This window comes from Calidris pugnax, unplaced genomic scaffold (assembly GCF_001431845.1).
Source record: "Calidris pugnax isolate Ruff unplaced genomic scaffold, ASM143184v1 scaffold304, whole genome shotgun sequence".
Classification (NCBI taxonomy): Eukaryota; Metazoa; Chordata; class Aves; order Charadriiformes; family Scolopacidae; genus Calidris; species Calidris pugnax.
Genome location: NW_015091068.1, coordinates 338,079 through 364,317, shown reverse-complemented (window position 1 = coordinate 364,317; position 26,239 = coordinate 338,079). Strand labels below are relative to the sequence as shown.

The 26,239-nt window shown below is 41.5% G+C and overlaps 1 protein-coding gene across 3 annotated transcripts in view; it reads left to right on the top strand.

Moving 5' to 3' along the window:
- The first annotated feature begins 1,105 nt into the window (after positions 1 to 1,105).
- The window catches only part of LOC106896760 (myosin-3), a 28,909-nt gene continuing 3,775 nt past the window's right edge, over positions 1,106 to 26,239 (top strand). Inside the window, exons 1-39 of one of the 3 annotated variants that reach the window (XM_014956979.1) lie at positions 1,106 to 1,876; positions 4,273 to 4,508; positions 4,599 to 4,742; positions 4,838 to 4,994; positions 5,177 to 5,204; positions 5,303 to 5,420; positions 5,497 to 5,589; positions 5,703 to 5,766; positions 5,849 to 5,947; positions 6,067 to 6,170; positions 6,252 to 6,390; positions 7,375 to 7,493; positions 7,592 to 7,741; positions 8,336 to 8,506; positions 9,172 to 9,481; positions 10,013 to 10,086; positions 10,389 to 10,476; positions 10,563 to 10,680; positions 11,502 to 11,625; positions 11,711 to 11,847; positions 12,563 to 12,818; positions 13,195 to 13,437; positions 13,533 to 13,709; positions 13,795 to 13,940; positions 14,028 to 14,118; positions 14,207 to 14,596; positions 15,227 to 15,353; positions 16,266 to 16,384; positions 16,825 to 17,021; positions 17,319 to 17,502; positions 17,589 to 17,754; positions 17,917 to 18,041; positions 18,232 to 18,540; positions 18,633 to 18,836; positions 19,757 to 19,882; positions 19,978 to 20,148; positions 20,235 to 20,339; positions 20,618 to 20,713; positions 21,371 to 22,267. In XM_014956979.1, the coding sequence (XP_014812465.1) occupies positions 4,305 to 4,508; positions 4,599 to 4,742; positions 4,838 to 4,994; positions 5,177 to 5,204; positions 5,303 to 5,420; positions 5,497 to 5,589; positions 5,703 to 5,766; positions 5,849 to 5,947; positions 6,067 to 6,170; positions 6,252 to 6,390; positions 7,375 to 7,493; positions 7,592 to 7,741; positions 8,336 to 8,506; positions 9,172 to 9,481; positions 10,013 to 10,086; positions 10,389 to 10,476; positions 10,563 to 10,680; positions 11,502 to 11,625; positions 11,711 to 11,847; positions 12,563 to 12,818; positions 13,195 to 13,437; positions 13,533 to 13,709; positions 13,795 to 13,940; positions 14,028 to 14,118; positions 14,207 to 14,596; positions 15,227 to 15,353; positions 16,266 to 16,384; positions 16,825 to 17,021; positions 17,319 to 17,502; positions 17,589 to 17,754; positions 17,917 to 18,041; positions 18,232 to 18,540; positions 18,633 to 18,836; positions 19,757 to 19,882; positions 19,978 to 20,148; positions 20,235 to 20,339; positions 20,618 to 20,713; positions 21,371 to 21,523 (5,826 nt within the window). In that variant the 5' untranslated portion in view covers positions 1,106 to 1,876; positions 4,273 to 4,304 and the 3' untranslated portion in view covers positions 21,524 to 22,267. Of the gene's footprint in view, positions 1,877 to 4,272; positions 4,509 to 4,598; positions 4,743 to 4,837; positions 4,995 to 5,176; positions 5,205 to 5,302; positions 5,421 to 5,496; positions 5,590 to 5,702; positions 5,767 to 5,848; positions 5,948 to 6,066; positions 6,171 to 6,251; positions 6,391 to 7,374; positions 7,494 to 7,591; positions 7,742 to 8,335; positions 8,507 to 9,171; positions 9,482 to 10,012; positions 10,087 to 10,388; positions 10,477 to 10,562; positions 10,681 to 11,501; positions 11,626 to 11,710; positions 11,848 to 12,562; positions 12,819 to 13,194; positions 13,438 to 13,532; positions 13,710 to 13,794; positions 13,941 to 14,027; positions 14,119 to 14,206; positions 14,597 to 15,226; positions 15,354 to 16,265; positions 16,385 to 16,824; positions 17,022 to 17,318; positions 17,503 to 17,588; positions 17,755 to 17,916; positions 18,042 to 18,231; positions 18,541 to 18,632; positions 18,837 to 19,756; positions 19,883 to 19,977; positions 20,149 to 20,234; positions 20,340 to 20,617; positions 20,714 to 21,370; positions 22,268 to 22,529; positions 22,626 to 23,282; positions 23,582 to 26,239 lie in introns of those variants that run through there. The other 2 variants (XM_014956978.1, XM_014956980.1) reach the window with 2 other exon arrangements.

The window sequence follows — 26,239 nt, the reverse complement described above, 5'->3', positions numbered from 1 at the left end:
TAGCTTTTAGAGCTAAACCATAGGCTTCAGTCTTATTCCTCAGTATGATTTTGCTCCAAATGTGAAGCTGACTTCTGCCAATTTCCTCCCCTCCCCCCTCCCTGCCCCCAAGGATTACAGTGCTATCACAGAGACACAGTCAGCTGAGAGAAGAGGAGGAGGGAATTTTCTCACTTTCTTATCCAGAACTCTGAGTAGGTGATGCTAAGAGGGACTGGAGCACAACAGGTGCTGTAAGTGGGGAGACAGCAGACTCTGGCATCAGGAGAAGCTGCTGAGATGTGATTTGGTTCAGATTGCCTTGTTTGTCATAGGAACTGTAATTTGGAAAGTTTAAGACCAACACATAGGAAAAAACCCCATCAACAAATCAAGATTTGTTGCATAAAATGGTTTCTCAATAAAGTGAAGGACTTCACCTTCCTCTTCACCAGTCTCCTCCTTGTGTTGTTGCAGAACATGTGTAGCCCCCACCTTAATCTGGGTGGGGAACATCCCAGGGATCAGCACAGTAGATTGGTTTTTTTCATGTACTGGCATGGGGTTCAGATCCTGCTAACAATAACTGCCTCTCTTCCAAACTACACAGGACATGACTGTTTCTCTTCTAGAGAATGTAAATTTATTAATCCTTCCTTCCATCTAGCACACTTATCCTGCAACAGTACTGCTGAATCACTCCCCTGTGTTGAGACAGCCCCCATTTCTCCTGCTTCCAGTGGAATACATGTCTTAAGTTCAGTACAGTAGTTCCATAGTCCTGATCATGTGATCTTTGAAGCCCTTCAGACCCAGAAACAAGATTCAGATTTCTATGCTTTTCCTCTGGGATCTAACTTAGTCACTTCAGTCTTAGAGGCTTCTGTCTTCAACTCTAGACTTATCTTGTTTTCCCTTTATGGGTCCTTCTGTCCATGGCGACTTGATGTTATCCCCTTGGAATCACACCCCTGTTGACTTCCTCTTCCTTAATCCCATATCCTTCGTTATCATTGCCTTCAGACTCATCCTTCCCCCCTTCTCTTGCCTTCGCTTTCGTCCATTTTACTACTTGGTCATTCATATCATTCCTTGATTCTCTTTCCTGCAACTTCTGTTCCTATTCAGATTTTTCCTCTTGCATTGGGATTTTCTTCCTCTAACAATGACCCTGCATGCCAGTAGGACTCCTCCTGTTTTTCCACACTGCAGACTCAGAACATCTGCAGCAGGCAGGAGCCTGCACCTTCACCTCTCCATCCCTTTATGTTTCCTATTATGATACACTGGCTCTTACTTTTCACTTTCTCTGCTTTGGTCAGCATCCAATGGATTACAGTACCAATGTAACCCCTTGCATCTCCTTTAGCACACCCTCCTGCTTTCTCTACTTCTCGGGCTCTCTTGTCAAATTATTTATAGGAGTTGGATTCATAGACCTGTTATGTCTAATTATATCTGTTCACTTCTAATATGAATGGCAATTCTGCTAGGAGTTAAGATTGCCAAAAATGTTCTGACCTAAGAAAGAGGAGGTGGTGGCTACATATGCAGATCAGAACCTATAAAAGTTCTCTGTGATCAGTGTGTCTTGTCCTTCCTCAGATATCTCCAAGGTAAGAGCGTCAGGGACTTTGGACTGGGGAGGTGGGGGATGAAGGGAAACTGGCCCCTCATTCCACAAGCACCAGTGCATTCCTACAGACACTCACATTCATTCAATGGGGGACTGTCAGTGTCAGCTGGGATTTTCAGTCTGTTTTCAAGGCTCCCATATGTTTTCTGTCTATAAATTTTCTCTGGAATTCTGTGCAGCAGTAAGAAGGAAGTTGCTAATTCTGTTTTACAGTACTGACCAGCTTCTAGTCTGCAAGCAATTAATCTTGTCTCACAAAAGGTAAGATCTTGATTTGTCCACTCTTTAGGGACATAAACAGATGCTCTAAGGTAGAACTTCTATGCATGTATGCGGGCAATCCCTGTGTTCCTTATATTTACGTCCATTGTATAAATACAGTATGAGAATTGGAATGGATTGCTGATATCTTTGTCACAAGAGTCTTAAAGACAGTGGTCTTGAAAGTACTGATCACTGCTCCGTTGCCTATATTCTCCACAGGATTATTCTATAGAGAGTGGTTTACATTAGATTACATTACATTAGATTACATTACACTACATTTACATTCACATTAGATCCTAGGCTCAGGAGAAACTGTCTTAAGAAAAAAAACAAACAAGCAAACATCAGGAAGTAGTTTCCTATTACTTGTCCATAAATTAAATATGTTCTTGAAGTAAACAATTATCTTCTTTTGGTTTTGTTTTTTTTTTTCTTTTTCATTTACCTCAGCCCTTAAGAGTCACTGACACTAGCTGGGAAGAAATCAGAAAAGACATACTCATTTAAATAATGTTAATATTTTCTTTTTTCACAGGGAGGCTTGAGCAACTGGGTTAGAATGTTGTGTATCAAAATATCAAAGTTCTAAAAGAAAACCCTTCAGTCTGAGCTGTCTTTTAAGCTTTCTTGTGCCTATGAAAGTATTGCACAATTGTGATATAATTATATAAGCAAATATTAATAATCACAGGAAAATTAAGACTGAATGACACCTATTTAGATAAGTAGAAAAAGAAACATGGAACAGCAACTAAATTCAAAGTTTTAAATATTTGCATCAGGAAAATTAACTCTTCATATTCACTTTTTACAATAATTTATATTAATTTTGTCAAATATTGTCACTGGAATATATTCCTCAAAATTATAGAATGTCAACAAGATATCATGTGTGAAAAATATAACTAGCATGCTTTGAATAAGTATATTATATGTAGTATATAATAATATATACTATATATATAGTATATTAGTATATACTAACATGATACATGGTTATATATATAATATGCTAGTATTATTCCTGTTAGGAATATTGTAAGAAAATGTGAGATGTTATAGGAAATAATAAAACTGCTGGTGAAAGACTGGGTCCATTTTACAATCTCATGTAATTATTTTGTGAAATGGTCTCTTGTTATTAATAACACTATAATGAAGTGAAAAATCACATAGTTAGAAACAAAACTATCAGTCAGGAGATTGTACTCATGCATTTGAGTTGACAACACTAAGTTGTGTCCAAAAGTATGCCTTTGCTGGCTAAGAAGGCAAAGCAATTTTTTTTCAAATGTACGCAGCGGAATACTGAGTGGAATAAGTTTTATAATGTACAAAAATACTGTGACAATTATTAAAATATTACTTCTATTACACTGGCAATACTGCAATAATGAGGTTGCTAAATAGTAAAGGGTTCAGAAAAGAGTTTGAAAAATGTTCTATGTTCAGAATATCTTTCCTGTAATTGAAATGAAACTGTTTCTCAAGGAAAAGTTAACTGATCAGTTAACTCAAGTTAACTGATTATTTGATTTTCACCTAGAGGTCTGCCATGGCTGAAAGTAATGATAGACATAAAAACTGCTGAATTTATTCAGAAAAGCTACTAAAAATCCAAATTGTAGGTGATCAACCTAGATAAAATTAGGCTAAAAAAAAAAAAAGGACACATCTGCAACAGTATAAATTTTGGAACAATATATGTGAATTCCAGCTTCACAATTGCATAACACTTTTCAGTCAATTGTTTGGCAATAATAAACAGGGTTAATGATACATTTTGTTAAAATAGTAGCACATGAATGCATGATTACTCAGTTTCTGTTATGAAAAGGATCGAAGTGGAGAATGTCGGCTTTATTAACAGGTCTGGATAATAATAGAAATATTTGACAACTTGGGCTATTTTATCCCAAGGGAATGTCTTTAATGAGAAGTACTAATAATATTAGCTCTCTACATATCCAGAGTGCCTCTTCCAGTCTTTTATTGTAGACAGATCTCATAGTCTGAAAGGTACTAAACAAAAGCGACACGAGGGATTTCACAATTCCAAAACTGGGAATATCTAGTGAGTGCAGTCTTTGGAACCTCGGAAAGGATCTGTGATACTGCTAATTCAACAAAGAAGGAAAAAAAAAATAACACCCCTCCAAAAAAAAAAACCATTCCTGTGTAACTGTGGTCATCCAGTAAGCCTAAAGACCTGACTACATAAAACAGAAATTAAGGAAAGAAAATTATAGAACAGAGTTCTGAATTAACAGAATGAAAGAAAGAGTCAGTTTAACCAGTCGATACATACAGCAGAGCACCATCTAATCCACTGTGCTGTAGGAGTGTTTCTTCTATCATACGCTGTTCTATTGTATTTTATACCCTCACAGGTACTTAGCATTACTGCTAAAAAACTGCAGCCATGTCAACAGACTCCGAGATGGCCATCTTTGGGGAGGCTGCTCCTTACCTCCGAAAGTCAGAAAAGGAGAGAATCGAGGCCCAGAACAAGCCTTTTGATGCCAAGTCATCCGTCTTTGTGGCACATCCTAAGGAATCCTATGTGAAAAGCACAATCCAGAGCAAGGAATCGGGGAAGGTCACTGTCAAGACAGAAGGTGGAGAAGTGAGTGAAAAAAAATTCAAGGCTTGAGAATAAAATTTAATCCTGCTGTAGAATTATAGATGGCAAATACGTAATTATTATCTTTGGCAGACTCTTACTGTGAAGGATGATCAAATCTTCTCCATGAACCCTCCCAAGTATGATAAAATCGAGGACATGGCCATGATGACACATCTCCATGAACCCGCTGTGCTGTACAACCTCAAAGAGCGTTATGCAGCCTGGATGATCTACGTAAGTACCAGCAGCACTCTTCCCTTGGCTACCTGGGAGGAACTGCTCTGGAAGTGGCTAAGTGGAAGCCAACGTGCTGTCTGCCTTCCTCACAGACCTACTCGGGTCTCTTCTGCGTCACTGTCAACCCCTACAAGTGGCTGCCGGTGTACAACCCGGAGGTGGTGTTGGCCTACCGAGGCAAGAAGCGCCAGGAGGCCCCTCCACACATCTTCTCCATCTCTGACAACGCCTATCAGTTCATGCTGACTGGTGAGTCCTTGACCTCCCTCACAGAAATCTAAACCAAAAAGCCCAATGGATCTCACTGGAGCATGGGACAAGCCAACTAAAAACTCCAGAGAGCTGAGAATTTGATGAATTTCACGTGAAACTTAGGGGAAACTACTCAGGGAAACTACTAACACTATCTTTCATTCTGCCTCTTCTCACAGATCGCGAGAACCAGTCGATCCTGATCACGTATGTACACCCCCTGCTCGGGTCTCTGTGGGGCTGCCCGGTGCCAGGGGACCTCCTGCCTGACCACACGCTCTCTGCTTCTCTCTTTGGTTGGACAGCGGAGAATCCGGTGCCGGGAAGACTGTGAACACAAAGCGTGTCATCCAGTACTTTGCAACAATTGCAGCCAGTGGGGATAAGAAGAAGGAAGAGCAGCAGCCAACAGGCAAAATGCAGGTGAGGTCCCAGGGGTAGGAACCTGCAATTGACAGGTTTATTGAGCTATATCATGACAATAAGATTTCTGTTTTAGGGGACACTTGAGGATCAAATCATCAGCGCCAACCCACTGCTGGAGGCCTTTGGGAATGCCAAGACCGTGAGGAACGACAACTCCTCACGCTTTGTAAGTTGCTGCCTAGGGCAAAATTACTTTTTTCTGATCAACACACTGCCTCGAATATTCTTGCTGTCAGAATTGGTAAACTAGATCTATGCTGACTTTTCTGCTTCTTCCAGGGCAAATTCATCAGAATCCATTTCGGTGCCACAGGCAAACTGGCTTCTGCTGACATTGAAACATGTAAGTGACTCTTCTGGCCTGACCCCTTTCCTTCCAGCCTGCCCCAGCTCTTGCACTAACTCTGTCTTACTGCCCTTGGCAGATCTGTTGGAGAAGTCCAGAGTCACTTTCCAGCTCAAGGCAGAAAGAAGCTACCACATATTTTATCAGATCATGTCCAACAAGAAGCCAGAGCTAATTGGTAGGAAAGATCACTAACTTCTCCAGACAAAGGTCAAAGAGTTTGAATTAAACAAAGCGTTTAATTCCTTGATGTGCCATTTGCATTTGATCTGTGTGTTGTTTTGTCCTTCTTTTCAGAGATGTTGCTGATCACCACCAACCCGTATGACTATCTGTACGTGAGTCAAGGTGAGATCACAGTTCCCAGCATTAATGACCAGGAAGAGCTGATGGCCACCGACGTAAGTAATGCACAGAAGTTTTCTTAGGCGGACTCTCACCTTTAGCAGGCACGGTACTCATTCTAATGATTCTTTTGTTAGAGTGCCATTGACATCCTGGGCTTCACTCCTGATGAGAAAACAGCCATTTACAAGCTGACGGGGGCTGTCATGCACTATGGCAACCTGAAGTTTAAGCAGAAGCAACGTGAGGAGCAGGCAGAGCCAGACGGCACAGAAGGTACTGGCATGACATACACCAGAGCACAGTATACACCAGAACACTCACTAATACAGGCAGTAACTCGGGGCCACAATCATTGACTTGGCCTGTGCGTTTCCCCAGATGCTAGTGTTGTAGAACATAAGCATGTCCTAAGCAGAGGACTTTGCTGGAAGAACACAGCTCGGTGGAAGATGCAGATTAGTTTGAACTAATAAGTATAGGGCAGCTATAATTTCGTTCTTGCTTCTTCCCTTACTCTTTCAAGTGATAAATGTACATTAATTATATAGTTGTAAATAATATAAAATAGAAATGCTCAAAATTAGTGTCTGTATATACATATATTCTATAATGAGGTTTGGCCTTCTCACATTAAAGGACACTGTAAATAATACTGGTTCTTGATATTATCTTTGCTGTGAGAAAAGACAGGCAGCAAAATGGAAAGTGATGACAGAGTATATCCAGTGCTCAAGTTCCTGTATTTAATAGTCTAGATTCAGAGAAAATGAGAATTTAAAAGACCTATGTGTGTGATATTTATCCTTAGGGAGAATGTGTTCCCATTATGAAAGTTAGGTATCCTATTCATACTTTTGGCACAATACTTTACTAATTTATTTCTCTCTCTAATGACAGTAGAGTTTCATTGACTAAAATTTTCAGTACAGTGCATTTCATTATCAACCAGTTTCCTTTTCCAGTTTATTCAGAAACTGTGACTTGTTTGACCTGCTATTTTCATGGCCCTTTGCCCTTTTGTCTGTCTAGTCAATTGTTTCAAAATTCTCATGTTCACTGTAAATATATTTGGAAGAATATTTGCATCTACAAATCATCTAAATTAAATGGGGAAATCAGTATATCAAGAAAAATTACAATATTTTAAAGTATGTGACTTAAAGCATACATGGTTTCTGCAGAAATTATTTTGAATTACTGCAAGATATACTTACTGGAGAGCTAATACTCAATCCTGCTGTACACCTGTTTCCTTAGTTGCTGATAAGGCTGCCTACTTGATGGGTCTGAACTCAGCAGATCTGCTTAAGGCCCTCTGCTACCCACGTGTCAAGGTTGGGAATGAATATGTGACCAAGGGTCAAACTGTGCAGCAGGTAAGAAACAAGTGATGACAGAAAACAAATGACATTAATTTAAAAGTTTGAACTTCCTCTTTTGCCCTGGATGGCAACTTTTCTTTTACTTTCTTTAGGTATACAATTCAGTGGGTGCTCTGGCAAAATCTGTCTTTGAGAAGATGTTCTTGTGGATGGTTGTTCGTATCAACCAACAACTGGATACAAAGCAGCCCAGACAGTACTTCATTGGTGTCCTGGACATTGCTGGCTTTGAGATCTTTGACGTAAGAGGAGGATCTTCATACAAGTTTCCTGGAAGAGGCATTAAGAAACTGGAATAATTTTGGGTTTTTTTTTTTTGTTTTGAATTATGGATTTTTTTAATTTATTGTATAGTCCTGACAATCCTGTAGGAATAGTACTCTTTTGGTGCTCATAGTATGTATTATGCCATAAGGTTTGAAGGTTTTTATAGATGTCTCTTGTCTCATGCAGAAATGAAAATTGAAAATTTATATGAAAATTTTGAACAACTGATAGATAATAGCAGAGAGAGATTTTGAGGAAGTTAAATTATGCTGTCATGAAGGAAAATTTTGTTACTGCTGAAGCCAAAATCCCTCTGAATGCTTGGGAATAGACTGGCAGTGTAGAAAAATTCAAGCTGAGGAAAAGCTGGACTTGGACTAAGCTCTGCAATTTTTTTGAGAGCTCAGAAATATGTTGAGACAGTGCCAGGGCCTGACCAGTCCCATGACTAGAAACTCAGGATACCAACCATGGAGAGCTTAATGGATTGAAAATAAAACCTATTGGAAGATGGAAAGTGTTCCTGGAACTGAGCTTTACAAGTAAGTAAATCTCTTTGCATTCTGCAGTTCAACAGCCTGGAGCAGCTGTGCATCAACTTCACCAATGAGAAACTGCAACAGTTCTTCAACCACCACATGTTCGTGCTGGAGCAGGAGGAGTACAAGAAGGAAGGAATTGAATGGGAGTTCATTGACTTTGGAATGGACCTGGCTGCCTGCATTGAGCTCATTGAGAAGGTTCTTGGGCCCTATACACTAAATAGTTTTCCAAATGTAAAACAGAAAATGAATCTTTTATGCTCAAATTAGACCACTCATGCTTAATGCAGCAAATAGCATATTTTTTTCTGGGTTCCAAACATTTCATGTACACTTTTGTTTGTTGGTTACGTCAATGACTATGGAAGTCTGTTGCATAGTGTATATGATTCATATGGGGGGAAAATTTTAGTCCCAATCAGTGTTCTGGAGTTCGTACCAAATGCGTGTATTTTTTTAATGCGTGCTGAGTGAGTAAATACACTGAGCAATTACGATTTTAATATGTTTAAAGAAATTTTCTTGTACCTAAGAAAAAACATTTAGGAAGTGTAAACTCTTCCTTACATCTGAATGCTACTAGTTTAATTCATTTTGGTTCTATCTTTAACTAACACTCACATAGTGAATTTCTATGTGCTAGATCTTTATTACATCCCAACTCTGAAACTTAAGGGTGAGCTTGTTATCATGTAAATGATGGCATACCCACTAACAAAATGCCTTCTCTGGGAAAACATAAGATTACACATTCTGAAGAGGGTTGTTTTGTATAGTTTTTATCATCCAGTCCTCTCTCATATACATTCTCTTTGCTTCTTGCTTCTACACTTTCTTTCTTCACAAGCTGCTATTTCTTGCAGCCCATGGGTATCTTCTCCATCCTGGAAGAGGAGTGCATGTTCCCCAAGGCAACTGACACCTCTTTCAAGAACAAGCTCTATGATCAGCATCTGGGCAAGTCCAACAACTTCCAGAAGCCCAAACCTGGCAAAGGCAAGGTTGAGGCCCACTTCTCCCTGGTGCACTATGCTGGCACGGTGGACTACAACATCACCGGCTGGCTGGAGAAGAACAAGGACCCCCTGAACGAAACTGTTGTGGGGCTGTACCAGAAATCATCACTGAAGACACTGGCCTTACTCTTTGCCTCTGTTGGTGGGGCAGAAGCAGGTGATTTCTTTGAAATCAGTTCTACTATAATTTACAGGGGAAAAAAAATCTTGCAATAATATTTTACAATTATATTTACATTTCAGAAACTGAAAACCCAAAACCCCATCTACTTTTTGGAACTGAGTCATTGAAAATAGTAAAGGATATTACATTTCCCTGAAGACCTTAATATGTCTGCAGGTTTTAAGACCAGACAGCAGTACTACAACATTAATGCAGGCTAGCTGACAAAAGAGTTTTCTGCAATATGGGGCAGTTTATTTAATTCCTTGAATATCTTACTATGCAAAATGTTACGTTTTATTTGCTGCTTCATTTTCTTAATTTCAGCTTGAAGTCATTGGATTTCATTCAGCTATCACCTGAAAAACTCAACTCTTACCATTGTAACTTTAAACACTATACTTTTACAAATTTTGATCATATTATTACATTTGCTATTTTCTTAAGATGAACCCACAAAGTTCTTCAGATTCTAATGGTCTGCTTTTGTTGTTCATTTCTTTTTTAAAAAATATTGTTGTTTAGAGAGTGGTGGCGGTGGCAAGAAGGGCGCGAAGAAGAAGGGTTCTTCTTTCCAGACTGTCTCGGCTCTCTTCCGGGTACTGTAGAATAATAATTATAAATATTACTGAATTATGAAAAAAGTACATAAAATTCACTTCAGAAAAGTTTGAGTTTGGTCTACTATACAAAATCATTATGTTCAGAAAGGCCAAAAGCACGTGCTTCCTAATAAAGAAGGATTCTAATTGAATCCTTGGAAGGAATCTTTCAGAACTGCCTGAAAGTTCTGTTAAAAAAAACAACTGATCAGGGTTTTATTACAGTGGTTTTACTCCGTCTAATACTGAGATTGTATAAATGATGTTTTTAAACCCAAGTCTTTGTTCTTGCTCTTAAGGAAAATTTAAACAAACTGATGAGCAATCTGAGAAGCACACATCCCCATTTTGTGCGATGCTTAATTCCAAATGAAACAAAAACACCTGGTAAGTTGTTAAAGTTCAAAGATGTGATGAATGTCTCTTGCTCTGTGCAGTACAATGAAGTACCAATTCATTATTTTATTTATTAGGTGCCATGGAACATGAGCTGGTGTTGCATCAGCTGCGGTGTAATGGCGTGCTGGAAGGGATTAGGATTTGCAGGAAAGGATTTCCCAGCAGAATACTCTATGCAGACTTTAAACAGAGGTCAGATACCATGTCATCCAGCCTCTACCGTATCCACCAATGTTGAATAATTTGTATTTCCTAATTGCTTTATCTACTGTGGAAGTTATGGGAGCGGTTCATTGTACCTACCTTTAGGCATAGAAAAGTCAATTGTCCAAGTCAGTCATCCCGTTTCTTTCTACAGCTGACTAGAAGAACAGGCATTTTCAAAGGGTAATTATTTATTCCAGGCCTTGATTCACATTCTGCTATGGGATAAAGCATTTTTTCACTTATCTAGAAATGTTGACTGGCTTAGACTTAGTTAACTAGTTAACTTAGTTAACTTCAGGATAGCAAAGTAAGATGACTTGCAGCCATCAACATAGAAATGTGAATAAAGAAACTGAAAGATATTCTAGACTAACTTGTTGGAAAATCAAATAAAATTAAAAGATCTTACTGCTTGTTCTATACCAGATGGAAAAACCTCAGATAGTATGTGCTGCCACTATTGTAGTTGAAGAATTGCTTCTCATCTCCACTTTGCTCTTACACATAAAATTCTCATTTGGAGATAAGGGCATGTGAAATACAACAGCTGACTTTCATACCCATGGAAGTCAGTACCCATTACCCATTATGTATAAAGAAGGACTAAGGAAAGTCCAAGGTTTTTCCTAAAAACATATTTATCCATGAAAATGTGATTTCTAAACAATGGAAAAGAGTTCAGACATGCTCACCTCTCTCCCACTCTTGATTCCCCTTTAAAAAGTCTTAACAATGGTGTCAGTTGGTAAAGGTTTGATTGAGCTTTCATGAATCTGACCTTCTTTGTATTCTACTTGCTCCCACAGGTACAAGGTGCTTAATGCCAGTGCCATCCCAGAAGGACAGTTCATTGACAGCAAGAAGGCTTCTGAGAAGCTCCTTGGATCCATCGATGTGGACCACACCCAGTACAAATTTGGTCACACCAAGGTAAAAACCTTCCATGACTCACTCACTCAGTGCCTGTGCTTTGCTCTACCTGACAGTGATGTGCTGCAACATTCCCTTTCTCAAGGTGTTCTTCAAAGCTGGGCTGCTGGGACTCCTGGAGGAGATGAGAGATGAGAAGCTGGCACAGCTCATCACCCGCACACAGGCCATGTGCAGGGGCTTCCTGATGAGAGTGGAGTTCAAGAAAATGATGGAGAGGAGGTAGATGCTTATTTTGCTTTATGGACCAATCCTCATCAGATATCAATGACAAGAGGAATGCTGAAAATAAGCTGCTTCTAGCCAAAGCTCATTTATTTCTCTTTATTTCAGTTCACCAATATGAATGTATTTGCAAGTATATCCTGGCAGTAGATGAAGCAGAATAATAACCTGATTTAGGAAAAAGATTATAATTTTTAACTTATATCACCCTTTGTACTAATTTTTGTTAAATTCTCTAAATGGCTACATTATATGTACGTCCAGAAACCAGATATCTAGTCTAAGCTAATTTTAAGTCACCATTACAACCATAAGGTGAGAAACACATACTTCTAGCACAAAAGAAATATCCTCTTCCCTTGGATAAGTTTCATTAAAGGGACCAAGTCAGTTTCTGGAGGCATATTTTTCTTTGGCCATGAAGGAAGTCCAAACATCTGGACCTTAGACACAGGTTGACAGTCATCTTCAAACTAGGGAGTTTTCTTCAGAGATACAGATATATTTCTAAATATATTCAATATACTGAAGATTATTAATAAAAATAAATTATTAAATACATAATAAATATGTAATATACACAAAGACATATAGAACTAAAACCATCAAGAATTATATTTAGAACTACATATTACACATATCAATATATACAATTAAATATGCATTATAAATCTAAAAATAATTAATATAATATGTTTTTATTACCTTTCAGGGAGTCCATCTTCTGTATCCAGTACAATGTTCGGTCCTTCATGAATGTCAAGCACTGGCCTTGGATGAAGCTGTTCTTCAAGATCAAGCCCTTGCTGAAGAGCGCCGAATCTGAGAAGGAGATGGCCAACATGAAGGGGGAGTTTGAGAAAACCAAGGAAGAGCTTGCAAAGTCTGAGGCAAAGAGGAGGGAGCTGTGTGAGAAAACCGTTTCTTTACTGCAGGAGAAAAATGATTTGCAGCTCCAAGTGCAGGCTGTGAGTATTGCTAATATTTTTGGCTTATAATGTCCTGTGTAAAATGAACCCAAATGTATCAGAACCAGACACAATATCCCAAAACCAGTATTTATTTTAAAAATATACACATTATTTATAAAATAGGAAGGAAAACCACATAGAAAAGCCAAGCTAAAATCTAAAAATACTAATACATTTGCAATTAATTATTGCAGCTGGTTCCTTATACTGTCAAATCAAGAGAGAAACAAACACTTTCCAATCAGTAAATAATACAATTTACAGTAAGACATTTTAAATCATACATAACAACATACATCAGTAATTACCATGTCTTTATACAACTTTGTATACTATATAATTATGGTATGTTATCATCATGAATAATGTGTAGGAAGCTGATGGTCTGGCTGACGCTGAAGAAAGGTGTGACCAGCTCATTAAAGCCAAAATCCAGCTGGAAGCTAAAATTAAGGAGCTAACAGAGAGAGCAGAAGAGGAAGAAGAGATGAATGCTGAGCTGACAGCCAAGAAGAGGAAACTGGAGGATGAATGTTCAGAGCTGAAGAAGGACATTGACGATCTTGAGTTAACACTGGCCAAGGTAGAGAAGGAAAAACATGCCACAGAAAACAAGGTATGAGACAGAACCTGTTAATTGTGGTCTGGAAAATGGAACTGTGCTGTTACAGAATGTCTGTATTATTTACAATTTCTCCCTTCTTCTCAAAGGTGAAAAACCTCACAGAGGAGATGGCAGCCCTGGATGAGACCATCGCTAAGCTGACAAAAGAGAAGAAAGCCCTCCAAGAGGCCCATCAGCAGACACTGGATGACCTGCAGGCAGAAGAGGACAAAGTCAATACGCTGACCAAAGCTAAGACCAAGCTGGAGCAGCAAGTGGACGATGTAAGCACACAGCCATACAGCAAGAACAGGACCGGTACGGACTTAGACCTGGCTGGTAGAGCACTGATGGCCTTGTTCTCTTTAGCTGGAAGGGTCCCTGGAGCAGGAGAAGAAGCTGCGCATGGACCTTGAGAGAGCTAAGAGGAAACTCGAAGGAGACCTGAAGATGCACCAGGATTGCATAATGGATTTGGAAAATGATAAGCAGCAGCTGGATGAGAAACTGAAGAAGTGAGTGTGGCTGTGGGGCACCTGAGTGCTGGGCTGGTGGACTTGTCTGTGTTCTTTGAGCTCTAACATGGTTTGCTTTGCCCAAAGGAAAGACTTTGAAATCAGCCAGATCCAGAGCAAGATCGAGGATGAGCAAGCCCTGGGCATGCAGCTACAGAAGAAGATCAAGGAGCTGCAGGCAAGTCTCTGTTCCTTCCCCTCTTTCATCCAGTCTTGGGTCAGGAAGGAGAAGGGCATGGGTGTGAGGGGTGCCTAATGTTCCCCAGGCGCGTATTGAGGAACTGGAGGAGGAAATTGAGGCAGAGCGAACCTCTCGGGCAAAAGCAGAGAAGCATCGTGCCGACCTCTCGAGGGAGCTGGAGGAGATCAGCGAGCGCCTGGAAGAAGCAGGAGGAGCTACTGCAGCTCAGATGGAGATGAACAAGAAGCGTGAGGCAGAATTTCAGAAGATGCGTCGCGACCTCGAAGAGGCCACGCTGCAGCACGAAGCCACGGCTGCCGCCCTGCGGAAGAAGCACGCGGACAGCACGGCCGAGCTCGGGGAGCAGATCGACAACCTGCAGCGAGTGAAGCAGAAGCTGGAGAAGGAGAAGAGTGAGCTGAAGATGGAGATCGATGACTTGGCCAGTAACATGGAGTCTGTCTCCAAAGCCAAGGTACTGAAATGTTTCTTTGTAATAATTCAAACATAATGAAGTGTTTATGTTTTCACATAGAAATATAAGTTGGTGATACTTCAAGATAAATATTTGCACTTTACAACTTGTACTTTAATTTATATATTTCAGTATCAGTATATTAATATATTATGTCATTTGGGTACTTCACCTGAAGCACGTACCCTAAAGAAGTAGGATCTTACTGCTTGGTTCAGAATACTATGACAGTGAAACGAAAGACCCTGAACTTATCTATTTTTTAGTCCTTCTGAAATAGAAATTACTCCTACCCTGCCCTTTCCTGTTTATTCCTATTTTTCTTTACCTTCCTTAAATAATTCCATGACATAATCACTAAGACTCAAACAGGAATTTAAAATAATTCGTCATGTTATGGTGTTCCATCATCCTTTTTATCTACTGAAAAATTGAGTGAACATTAATAAATTATACAAGTGTTTGAATTAAGGATGAAAGTTTCATAGGACTATATATCAGTTAACTGAGACATTTCGACTTTCCTTCTAAATCATTGGCTTTTATTTCTGTCCTTCATAAGACTTCAGATTCTCAGTAACTATATGTTGAACAACCAATCATCTTTCATTCTGTTCTTCATGCAAATAGGCAAATCTGGAGAAGATGTGTCGCTCCCTAGAAGATCAGCTCAGTGAGATTAAGACTAAGGAGGAGGAACAACAGCGCGTAATCAATGACATTAGTGCTCAGAGAGCTCGGCTACAGACAGAATCTGGTAAGACATTTGTGTTTTTTAGGAGAACACTGTATGTAACCTGGGGCCTAAAAAAGGGGACAAAAAGACCTCGAAGTCTTGGTGGAAACATGAGCCAGAAATGTGCTCTTGTGGCAAAGCCAGCCACATCTTTGGATTGCAGGATTCAGTAATCCTGACCTGCTGTAGGTGAAGTGTTGCCAGCAGGCTAGCGGAGGGTGATCCTTCCCCCTGCTCAGCATAGGTGAGGCCACACATGGAGTGCTGTGCCAACTGCTAGGCTCCCCAGTACCATAGAGATTCATCCTGGAGCAGGACCAATCACATGATTAAGGGACTGTAACAATCTGTCACTGGAACAAACTTCCCAGAAGTGTGATAGAGTCCCCATCATTGAAGGTTTTTAAGACATGTCTGGACAGGCTGCTAGATGATCTCATCTAGGGTCCCTTTCCCAGGAAATGTTGGACCAGATAACCTTTCAAGGACCCTTCCAACCTGGACTTTTCTATGGTTTTCTGACTGGAATTTCAAAGAAGAATTCATCTATCCCATAGCCTAGACTTCATTCTTCCTGGATATGTTCCTGCTTCCCAGGACATATCCAGGAAAGGGCAGTAGTATACCTGAGCACATACACCATATAGTGCTCTTTCTGTAAGCTCAAGCCTTGAAGTGACCACTGGAGTTAGTGCAAATATACAGGAAGACTAGTCAGATATGGGACAAAGAAGCATGACGTATCTCATTTTTTGCCTCTAAGAGAAAGACTTTGGAATACTCACAGATATGGAGAGATGTCAGTGATTAGGATTCCACGAAAGAAATAAAATCTTTCTAAATTCAAAATACTAATATATGCATTTAATTATAAATTTTTAACCTTTTAAAGTAGTCATAAAAATGTTCTTTTACTGATCTGAAATTTCCCAGGTGAATATTCGCGCCAGGTGGAGGAGAAAGATGTCCTAATTTCTCAGCTGTCAAGAGGCAAGCAGGCATTTACACAGCAGATAGAGGAACTCAAGAGGCACTTAGAGGAAGAGATAAAGGTGAGCAGACTTTCAAATTTTGCCTTATCCATTAGATTTAGATTCCTCCTCTCTAAGAGCTGCTTAAGACAGGTAACTCAAATCATGATGCCACAGGAAACCAAACTGCTTAGGTCATCCAGTCCAAGTCTTCTCATCTTAGCTATTCCAGAGCTAAAGAGCTAAAGGTGATGAATTTTCCTAGAGCTGGCCACTGAAAGCACTCTTAACTCCCCACCGCCTTGTGGGGGCAGGGTCTGTTTAGCACAGGCCATACTGGGAGAAGAGTTTCATTTCTGTGGGGAGTGCAATTAGTGGATTGTTTCCTCCAGGCTTGCCCCTGTCCTTCATTGCAAACACCCACACCCTCCCAGAAGCTATGCTTCCCGTGTTAAATTAATTAGTTGGAAGAGGTTTCCCAGGATATTACCATTGGTGTCCCAATCCCACTTTCTACCCAGGCCAAGAACGCCCTGGCCCACGCCTTGCAATCTGCTCGCCACGACTGTGACTTGCTCCGGGAACAATATGAGGAGGAGCAGGAGGCCAAGGGGGAGCTGCAGCGTGCCCTGTCCAAGGCCAACAGCGAAGTGGCCCAGTGGAGAACCAAATACGAGACGGACGCTATTCAGCGCACGGAGGAGCTGGAGGAGGCCAAGTACGTGGGAAGTGGGAAGTCAAATGGCTGTAGAAGACTGAGACTGTCAAGGGAAACTGGAGCCTCTGAGAGTGGGCTAGGACAGGGGTGGGATGAAGGCAGGGACATACAGTCTTTGTGGTAAAGGGGAGAGAGAGGGAGAAGAAAAGAATGTTCTGGGAAAAGTGAAGATTGGAAGGACAAACGTAGCCTTTAGGGCTAGAAAGCGTAAGACAGGCCAAATGCTCAGTAGGCGCTGAGACACAAATGCCATTGACCGTTTAGCTCTAACCTGGAGCTGTGCTTATCTCCTCCCAGGAAGAAGCTGGCACAGCGCCTGCAGGATGCAGAGGAACACGTTGAAGCTGTCAATGCCAAATGTGCCTCCCTGGAAAAGACAAAGCAGAGGCTGCAGAATGAAGTGGAGGACCTGATGATTGACGTGGAGCGATCAAATGCTGCCTGCGCAGCTCTGGATAAGAAGCAGAAGAACTTTGACAAGGTGCTTTGGGCTCCAGGCCTGGGGCTCCTGGGCAGAGCTTCCCCTCCTCATTGCCACATGCATACTCACACCCCGTTTCTCTTCAGATCCTGGCAGAGTGGAAGCAGAAGTATGAGGAAACGCAGGCTGAGCTGGAAGCCTCCCAGAAGGAGTCTCGCTCTCTCAGCACGGAGCTCTTTAAGATGAAGAATGCCTATGAGGAGTCCTTGGACCACCTGGAAACGCTGAAGCGTGAGAACAAGAACTTGCAGCGTAAGTCCCTGGCCCTCTGCTCCTGGCAGGGCTTTCTCCAGGTCCACCATTCCCTATGGGTCTGTGCCCGCAGGTCACCCAAGAGGCTTGTCACCTTGGTGTGACGGGGCCCTTCCCATTCTGCTCTGTGCCTGACCATGCCATTGGTCTTTGTTCCCACAGAGGAGATTTCCGACCTCACGGAGCAGATTGCCGAGGGAGGAAAGGCGATTCATGAGCTGGAGAAAGTCAAGAAGCAGATTGAGCAGGAGAAATCTGAACTCCAAGCCTCCCTAGAGGAAGCTGAGGTACACAGCATTATTTATTGCTTTTACACACCTTGGTTCTTTATCTCATTGTAAGTGCTGTGAAGTCATTCCCAGGCACAAGAGAAAAAGAGGGTTTGCAGAAAAGTGTAGTGATATTAAAACATGGCAGTCCAGAGGTTTAGGTTCAAGATTTGTCACATATGAAGTATTCTGATTTGTTCCTTTCTAGGCCTCCCTAGAACATGAAGAGGGGAAGATCCTGCGCCTCCAGCTTGAGCTCAACCAGGTGAAGTCTGAGATTGACAGGAAGGTAGCAGAAAAAGATGAGGAGATCGACCAGCTGAAGAGAAACCACCTCCGAGTTGTGGAGTCCATGCAGAGCACCCTGGACGCTGAGATCAGGAGCAGGAATGAAGCCCTGCGGCTGAAGAAGAAGATGGAGGGAGACCTGAATGAAATAGAGATCCAGCTGAGCCACGCCAACCGCCAGGCTGCAGAGGCACAAAAGAACCTGAGGAACACACAGGGAGTGCTCAAGGTCAGAAGTCACCTACAGATAAATGCCTTAGCTGATATTTTCCGTGCCAAACAGCTCACAATCTGCTTATAATTCGTTCAATGGCTCTACAGGATACCCAGATACATTTGGACGACGCTCTCAGGACACAGGAGGACCTGAAGGAGCAGGTGGCCATGGTGGAGCGCAGAGCAAACCTGCTGCAGGCTGAAATTGAGGAGCTACGGGCAGCACTGGAACAGACAGAGAGATGTAGAAAGGTGGCTGAGCAGGAACTGATGGATGCAAGTGAGCGTGTACAGCTCCTCCATACCCAGGTGAGGCCACTTGGTGACAAATGGCACTCTTCGTAAGTAGGAGAACACGGGTATGCTTTATTCCCGTCAACATTCGATGCGCAACTTCAAAGACAAGACTTATCTTTTCTGAAGTAATCATCATGATACTAAAAGAAACTTTTGCAGAAAGTGTACACTGCTGTGTTCACAGGCTGCATTCGATGAAACCTATGCTTCTTCCTTCTTTGCATCCTATTATAATCTCCAAAGGAAAGACACTGAGAGGGACCAATTTTTTTGGTCAGCCTTGCCAAATAACTTGCCATCTGAGCAGTCAGGGACTGAAACTCTGAGACTCCAGCAATATTCATTCCTTGCTTGGTTGAAAGGTACCACTAGGGAATCCTCATATTCCTTCAAAAATGTGCTTGTTCACTCTAGCAAGGCAGTGAGTGTGAACTCCTGGCCCTGATGTGGCCCATGTTAAGCAGACTTTGACATGAGCTATGTGTCATAGCAGTCATCCAGCAGTCAGTCAAGTGCTTAAGTCTATGGAAAGTATCTGGTTTCTAATGCTGAAAAGACGCTGGAAGGCATCCATCCTATCTACATTACAAATTTTTCTCTTTTCAGTTGATGAGAGTGAATTAATCTTTCCTAATTACATTGAAGAGAAGATATTTTACTGACTTCCCTCGCTCTATTTTTATTACTTTTCAGTGCCTGCCTTGGTGCCATGACATGTGGCACAGATTATATTTCTAAGTACACTTTTTCAAAATTATAAATTAGGTGTTGGAGGGGAAAAAAAAAGCATAATTCCCCAGTGATAAGAAATTTTTCAGAAAGATCTATGATATCGATTTTTCACATAATGCCTGAAATAGTTCAAAATCCTTTAATGTTCTTGATTTGAAATAATGAGCTAACAAAAACAAATCTCTGGTGCTGCTCAACAGAACACCAGCTTGATCAACACCAAGAAGAAGCTGGAAACAGACATTTCCCAAATTCAGAGTGAAATGGAGGATACGATCCAGGAAGCTCGTAATGCTGAAGAGAAGGCCAAGAAGGCCATCACAGATGTGAGCTGGGGTCTTCCTTCTGTACCGATGGTAAATGTATTCTCTCAAAAAATGCCTGCAGCCCCAAAATTGCTTTGCCTGTTTGCTCTCATCAGGCAGCCATGATGGCCGAAGAGCTGAAGAAGGAGCAGGACACCAGTGCTCACCTGGAGAGGATGAAGAAGAACCTGGACCAGACGGTGAAGGACCTGCAGCACCGTCTGGATGAGGCGGAGCAGCTGGCTCTGAAAGGAGGCAAGAAGCAAATCCAGAAGCTGGAGGCCAGAGTGCGTAGGGCTGGTATTTGTGCATGAGGGAACACGTGCCCTGGGGAGATACCAGGGGAGCTCCAAAGCTGGGCTTCTCGTTGCAGGTGCGGGAGCTGGAAGGGGAGGTGGATGCTGAGCAGAAGCGCAGCGCTGAAGCCGTGAAGGGTGTGCGCAAGTACGAGAGGAGGGTGAAGGAGCTGACCTACCAGGTATGGCAGGAGACCTCCTTGGGTTCACGCACTGTTTCTTGCAGTAAACACAAATGTAGCCCAGAGGGATTTCTTTCTGCCTGAATCCCACAGTTAAAAAGGAGAAGACTGATAATCAGAAGAAATTATCTTTCTGGTCATGTTAGGAAGATCCAGCTTATAACCTTTGTTTTACTGGACACCAATAGTCAATAAGGAATATTACTCTGTGTTTCCTCTAGAGGGCATTTAAATAGGGGGAGCAAAGAGGTGATTCTCTTTCTTGTCCTTCTCTTTAGTCTGAAGAAGACAGGAAGAATGTTCTCAGGCTCCAGGATCTGGTGGACAAACTTCAAACGAAAGTGAAGTCCTACAAGAGACAAGCTGAGGAGGCTGTAAGTATTCCTGTGTGCAGAGTCAGTCTCCATCCAGGTGGAGGTGGAATTCTGTGTTGGTGTTTTCCCCTGCATAGCTCTTTTCAAACCCTTAACTTTTTCGTCTTTTTCTCACTGTACACTCAGGACAGTTGAACAGCTGTGGGTCTAGTGGGGTGTAGAATGCTTTTCTGTGAGCATTATTGAATCACTGGGAAGACCAGCAAAGGCTCAGGTCAACATTTTGGGGGGAGATGTCTGCTTCCTTTCACTTTCTTTATTTCACATTTCTGTCTAGCAGAAAAAAAAACAACACAAAAACACCTTCAAAAATTGTGATACATCATTATATAGCAGTAAATAAATGGAAAATTATTTATTGAAAATAACTGTAATTATATATAATTATTCAAAAATTCCAAAATGCATCAGCACTTCCTATCCAGACAGGGATTCCTCCTATATCTTATTAACCATCTAAACATTTAGCATTTAAGCTATTTCTTTGGATCTCCCCTAGAATTATTAAAGAGAATTACACGCTAGCAGTCTTTTGGTTTATTTAATTTTTTTTATTATTATGTAAAGGCAAAATACCAGAGCACTTCCAGTGCAGTGTTACAGTCGGAACATTATTAAACATTTTAAAACCTATTTTATCTCTCTTTCTATCCCCAGGAGGAGCTCTCCAATGTCAATCTCACAAAATTCCGCAAGATCCAGCATGAGCTGGAGGAAGCCGAGGAGCGGGCTGACATTGCAGAGTCGCAGGTCAACAAGCTCCGAGCAAAGAGCCGTGAAATTGGCAAGAAAGCAGAAAGTGAAGAGTAAATGCTTCCAGTGATGCAAAGTGAAAGAGAACTGGACAAAGTGTGAAATTCTGCCACTTTGGTTTCATAATCACTTCTTAGTCCTTCATCATTGTCTAGATAATGAATGCCTAGATAATAAAAATTGTAGAGATTTTCCCATGGAAATAATGAGAATTTCACTGTTGTGTTTCAATCATTTTCCTGATTTCTTATAAGGTTTACATTTTTTCTTACCTTACCTATTTAAATTCATTCAATTAAAAAGCTTGCTTAAGGTATTTTAAAAGTGTATTGGCCACTGCTGACATGGTCTAATCAGATATCCTCCTTCATTCTCACCATGGAATTTCATCTAGGACTCCCATAAGGGAGAAAAATAATTTCTTTACAACAGAATGTAATTCTCTCTTATAACTTCTGCTGTAGGAATATAATAGATTTTAACTCAAAGTTTCTGTGCAAAGAATAAGAGTTTAATCTTCCTTTAATCCAGCCTAATCATCAATTATTCCATTAAATCATGTGTCTTACTTGCAAGATCTTTTTTCAGGTTAAACCTCTTCAGTCCTTCAAGACACTTAGAAACATAGTATAGAGGACATTTAAACCTGACATGAGATCCACTTTCATTCATGAAAGTGATGTGCAAGCCAACATTTCAAGGGCAGCAATGCCAGCTAGCTCATATAGTCATTCATTGTCTATATTCTGTTCCCATTATTCCCCTGAATCTAAGCTGCTCAGGCAGTCACTTACCTCCTGTGTAGCCTCCAGGGTAATGTTTCTTGCAGTAAACACAAATGTAGCCCAGAGGGATTTCTTTCTGCCTGAATCCCACAGTTAAAAAGGAGAAGACTGATAATCAGAAGAAATTATCTTTCTGGTCATGTTAGGAAGATCCAGCTTATAACCTTTGTTTTACTGGACACCAATAGTCAATAAGGAATATTACTCTGTGTTTCCTCTAGAGGGCATTTAAATAGGGGGAGCAAAGAGGTGATTCTCTTTCTTGTCCTTCTCTTTAGTCTGAAGAAGACAGGAAGAATGTTCTCAGGCTCCAGGATCTGGTGGACAAACTTCAAATGAAGGTGAAATCCTACAAGAGACAAGCTGAGGAGGCTGTAAGTATTCCTGTGTGCAGAGTCAGTCTCCATCCAGGTGGAGGTGGAATTCTGTGTTGGTGTTTTCCCCTGCATAGCTCTTTTCAAACCCTTAACTTTTTCGTCTTTTTCTCACTGTACACTCAGGACAGTTGAACAGCTGTGGGTCTAGTGGGGTGTAGAATGCTTTTCTGTGAGCATTATTGAATCACTGGGAAGACCAGCAAAGGCTCAGGTCAACATTTTGGGGGGAGATGTCTGCTTCCTTTCACTTTCTTTATTTCACATTTCTGTCTAGCAGAAAAAAAAACAACACAAAAACACCTTCAAAAATTGTGATACATCATTATATAGCAGTAAATAAATGGAAAATTATTTATTGAAAATAACTGTAATTATATATAATTATTCAAAAATTCCAAAATGCATCAGCACTTCCTATCCAGACAGGGATTCCTCCTATATCTTATTAACCATCTAAACATTTAGCATTTAAGCTATTTCTTTGGATCTCCCCTAGAATTATTAAAGAGAATTACACGCTAGCAGTCTTTTGGTTTATTTAATTTTTTTTATTATTATGTAAAGGCAAAATACCAGAGCACTTCCAGTGCAGTGTTACAGTCGGAACATTATTAAACATTTTAAAACCTATTTTATCTCTCTTTCTATCCCCAGGAGGAGCTCTCCAATGTCAATCTCACAAAATTCCGCAAGATCCAGCATGAGCTGGAGGAAGCCGAGGAGCGGGCTGACATTGCAGAGTCGCAGGTCAACAAGCTCCGAGCAAAGAGCCGTGAAATTGGCAAGAAAGCAGAAAGTGAAGAGTAAATGCTTCCAGTGATGCAAAGTGAAAGAGAACTGGACAAAGTGTGAAATTCTGCCACTTTGGTTTCATAATCACTTCTTAGTCCTTCATCATTGTCTAGATAATGAATGCCTAGATAATAAAAATTGTAGAGATTTTCCCATGGAAATAATGAGAATTTCACTGTTGTGTTTCAATCATTTTCCTGATTTCTTATAAGGTTTACATTTTTTCTTACCTTACCTATTTAAATTCATTCAATTAAAAAGCTTGCTTAAGGTATTTTAAAAGTGTATTGGCCACTGCTGACATGGTCTAATCAGATATCCTCCTTCATTCTCACCATGGAATTTCATCTAGGACTCCCATAAGGGAGAAAAATAATTTCTTTACAACAGAATGTAATTCTCTCTTATAACTTCTGCTGTAGGAATATAATAGATTTTAACTCAAAGTTTCTGTGCAAAGAATAAGAGTTTAATCTTCCTTTAATCCAGCCTAATCATCAATTATTCCATTAAATCATGTGTCTTACTTGCAAGATCTTTTTTCAGGTTAAACCTCTTCAGTCCTTCAAGACACTTAGAAACATAGTATAGAGGACATTTAAACCTGACATGAGATCCACTTTCATTCATGAAAGTGATGTGCAAGCCAACATTTCAAGGGCAGCAATGCCAGCTAGCTCATATAGTCATTCATTGTCTATATTCTGTTCCCATTATTCCCCTGAATCTAAGCTGCTCAGGCAGTCACTTACCTCCTGTGTAGCCTCCAGGGTAATTGTCCTGGGTCTGTCAGGGATGGGGTTAATTCTCCCCAGGACCTAGCAGGGACACAAGTATTCCATCCCATGTGAGCCATGCCCAAGGGGTAGCGAGCTAGCCGGGAAGGGGGGGGACAGGAAGTTGGGAGGGGGAGGAGGCGGTGACCCCCGGGGGAGGAGAGCGGTTGGGGGCGTCCAGGGGGCGGTCGTTGAGTGGTGGTCGGTGAGTGGCGGTATCGAGTGGCGGTATCGGTATCGTGATCATGGTTGTATATTCCTCTGTTATTGTTGTTGTTATTTCTTGCTCTTTTTTTTTTCCTGTTTGGTTAAAAATTGCCTTTGTCTCAACCCACGAGTTTTGCCTTTTTATTTCAATTTTCCCCTCCCTGCCACGTGGCCGTCGGGGCTCTGTTCTGTGCGAGTGGCTGCACGTGGTCCTTTGTTGCCGTCTGAGGCCAAACCACGACAGTCCTTTTTGGCGCCCAATTTGGGGCACTCGGAGGGTTGAGATAATGACAGATCTAACCAGAGCATGTTAAAAGGAATTTTATATCTGTATTTATTGTATTAGTTGCTGGGCACAGTGTTGCTTCGTTTGTTTTCATGGCTGTGTTATGTGAACTCTTACATGCTCTATGTACTGCCCATTATGATGTTTATCACTTCTGGGAGAGGGATCAGGATTATAATATTGCTGTCCTGTGTGATATCAACTTATGATATGATAGCATCACTGTTCAGATGGTTTTGTTGGGGCATTTATTCAGCATTGCTTTCCTGCCCACATCTTGGGGAATTTATTGATAAACACACTGAATCTATGAGGGAAGCAGGAGGGGATATTTTCCCCAGCTCTTTCACCTCCTTTTTCATGCTGGATACGCCAGTTTTTGAGAATTTTGAATACCCTTGGGACGTGCAAACCAGTTTGGTCTTACTGCTAGGTCTTCTGAATGTGTTTCAGTTTTTGTTTAGGGTTAAGCAACTATTTAAAGCTACCACCAAGAGATCTGCCCCGAGGCTGGAGGGTCATGGGTGGCATGGCATGTGGGAGAACATGGGCAGGTATCTAGAGACTTTTTCACCTCCAATGGTCTGGGATTTTACCATCGAACAATTACAGGACCCTGATAAAGTGACAGAATATTTGAAAGGAAAATGCTGTGGCTATTCCAGAGAGGCACAGCTCACTGCATTGTGCTGGGCCTTGGCCAGTATCTACCGAGCATTGCTCGGTGTTGTGCAGCATCCTCAGGGGGAAGACATGGAAACCAGGCCGACAGACGCTGTGGCTGCTCCAACCCCTGCAGTAGACACTGTGGCTGCTCCAACCCCTGCAGCAGGTGTTGTGGCTACTCCAACACCTGCAGCAGGCACTGCAACTGAACCAGAAAATCAACCTGTGCCCATATCAGTCGCCCCTATCCAGAAGAAGAAATGCAACAAGAAATCAGTTCGCTTAGTGAGGGATGACAATGAACCAGGGTCATCACGAGAACAAGAAGAAGAGGCAGAACCAGAGATAATCACTCAATCCCTGTCCCTGAGCAAGCTGCGGGACATGCGGAAAGATTTCAGCCAACTTTCAGAGATAATCACTCAATCCCTGTCCCTGAGCAAGCTGCGGGACATGCGGAAAGATTTCAGCCAACTTTCAGGTGAGCACATTGTCACCTGGCTGCTCTGGTGCTGGGATAACGGAGCCAGTAGCTTGGAATTGGAGGGTAGGGAAGCCAGGCAGCTGGGATCTCTGTCTAGAGAGGGGGGCATTGACAAGGCAATTGGGAAGAAGACACAGGTCCTCAGCCTCTGGAGGCAACTCCTATCAGGTGTGAGGGAAAGGTACCCCTTCAGTGAAGATGTTGTATGCCATCCGAGCAAGTGGACCACCATGGAGAGAGGTATCCAGTACCTGAGAGAACTAGCCATGCAGGAGATGATTTATTGTGACCTGGATAATGCACAGTCACCCACAGATCCTGAGGAGGTCCAGTGCACAAGGTCCATGTGGCGGAAGTTTGTACGGAGCGCCCCATCATCATATGCCAACTCATTGGCAGT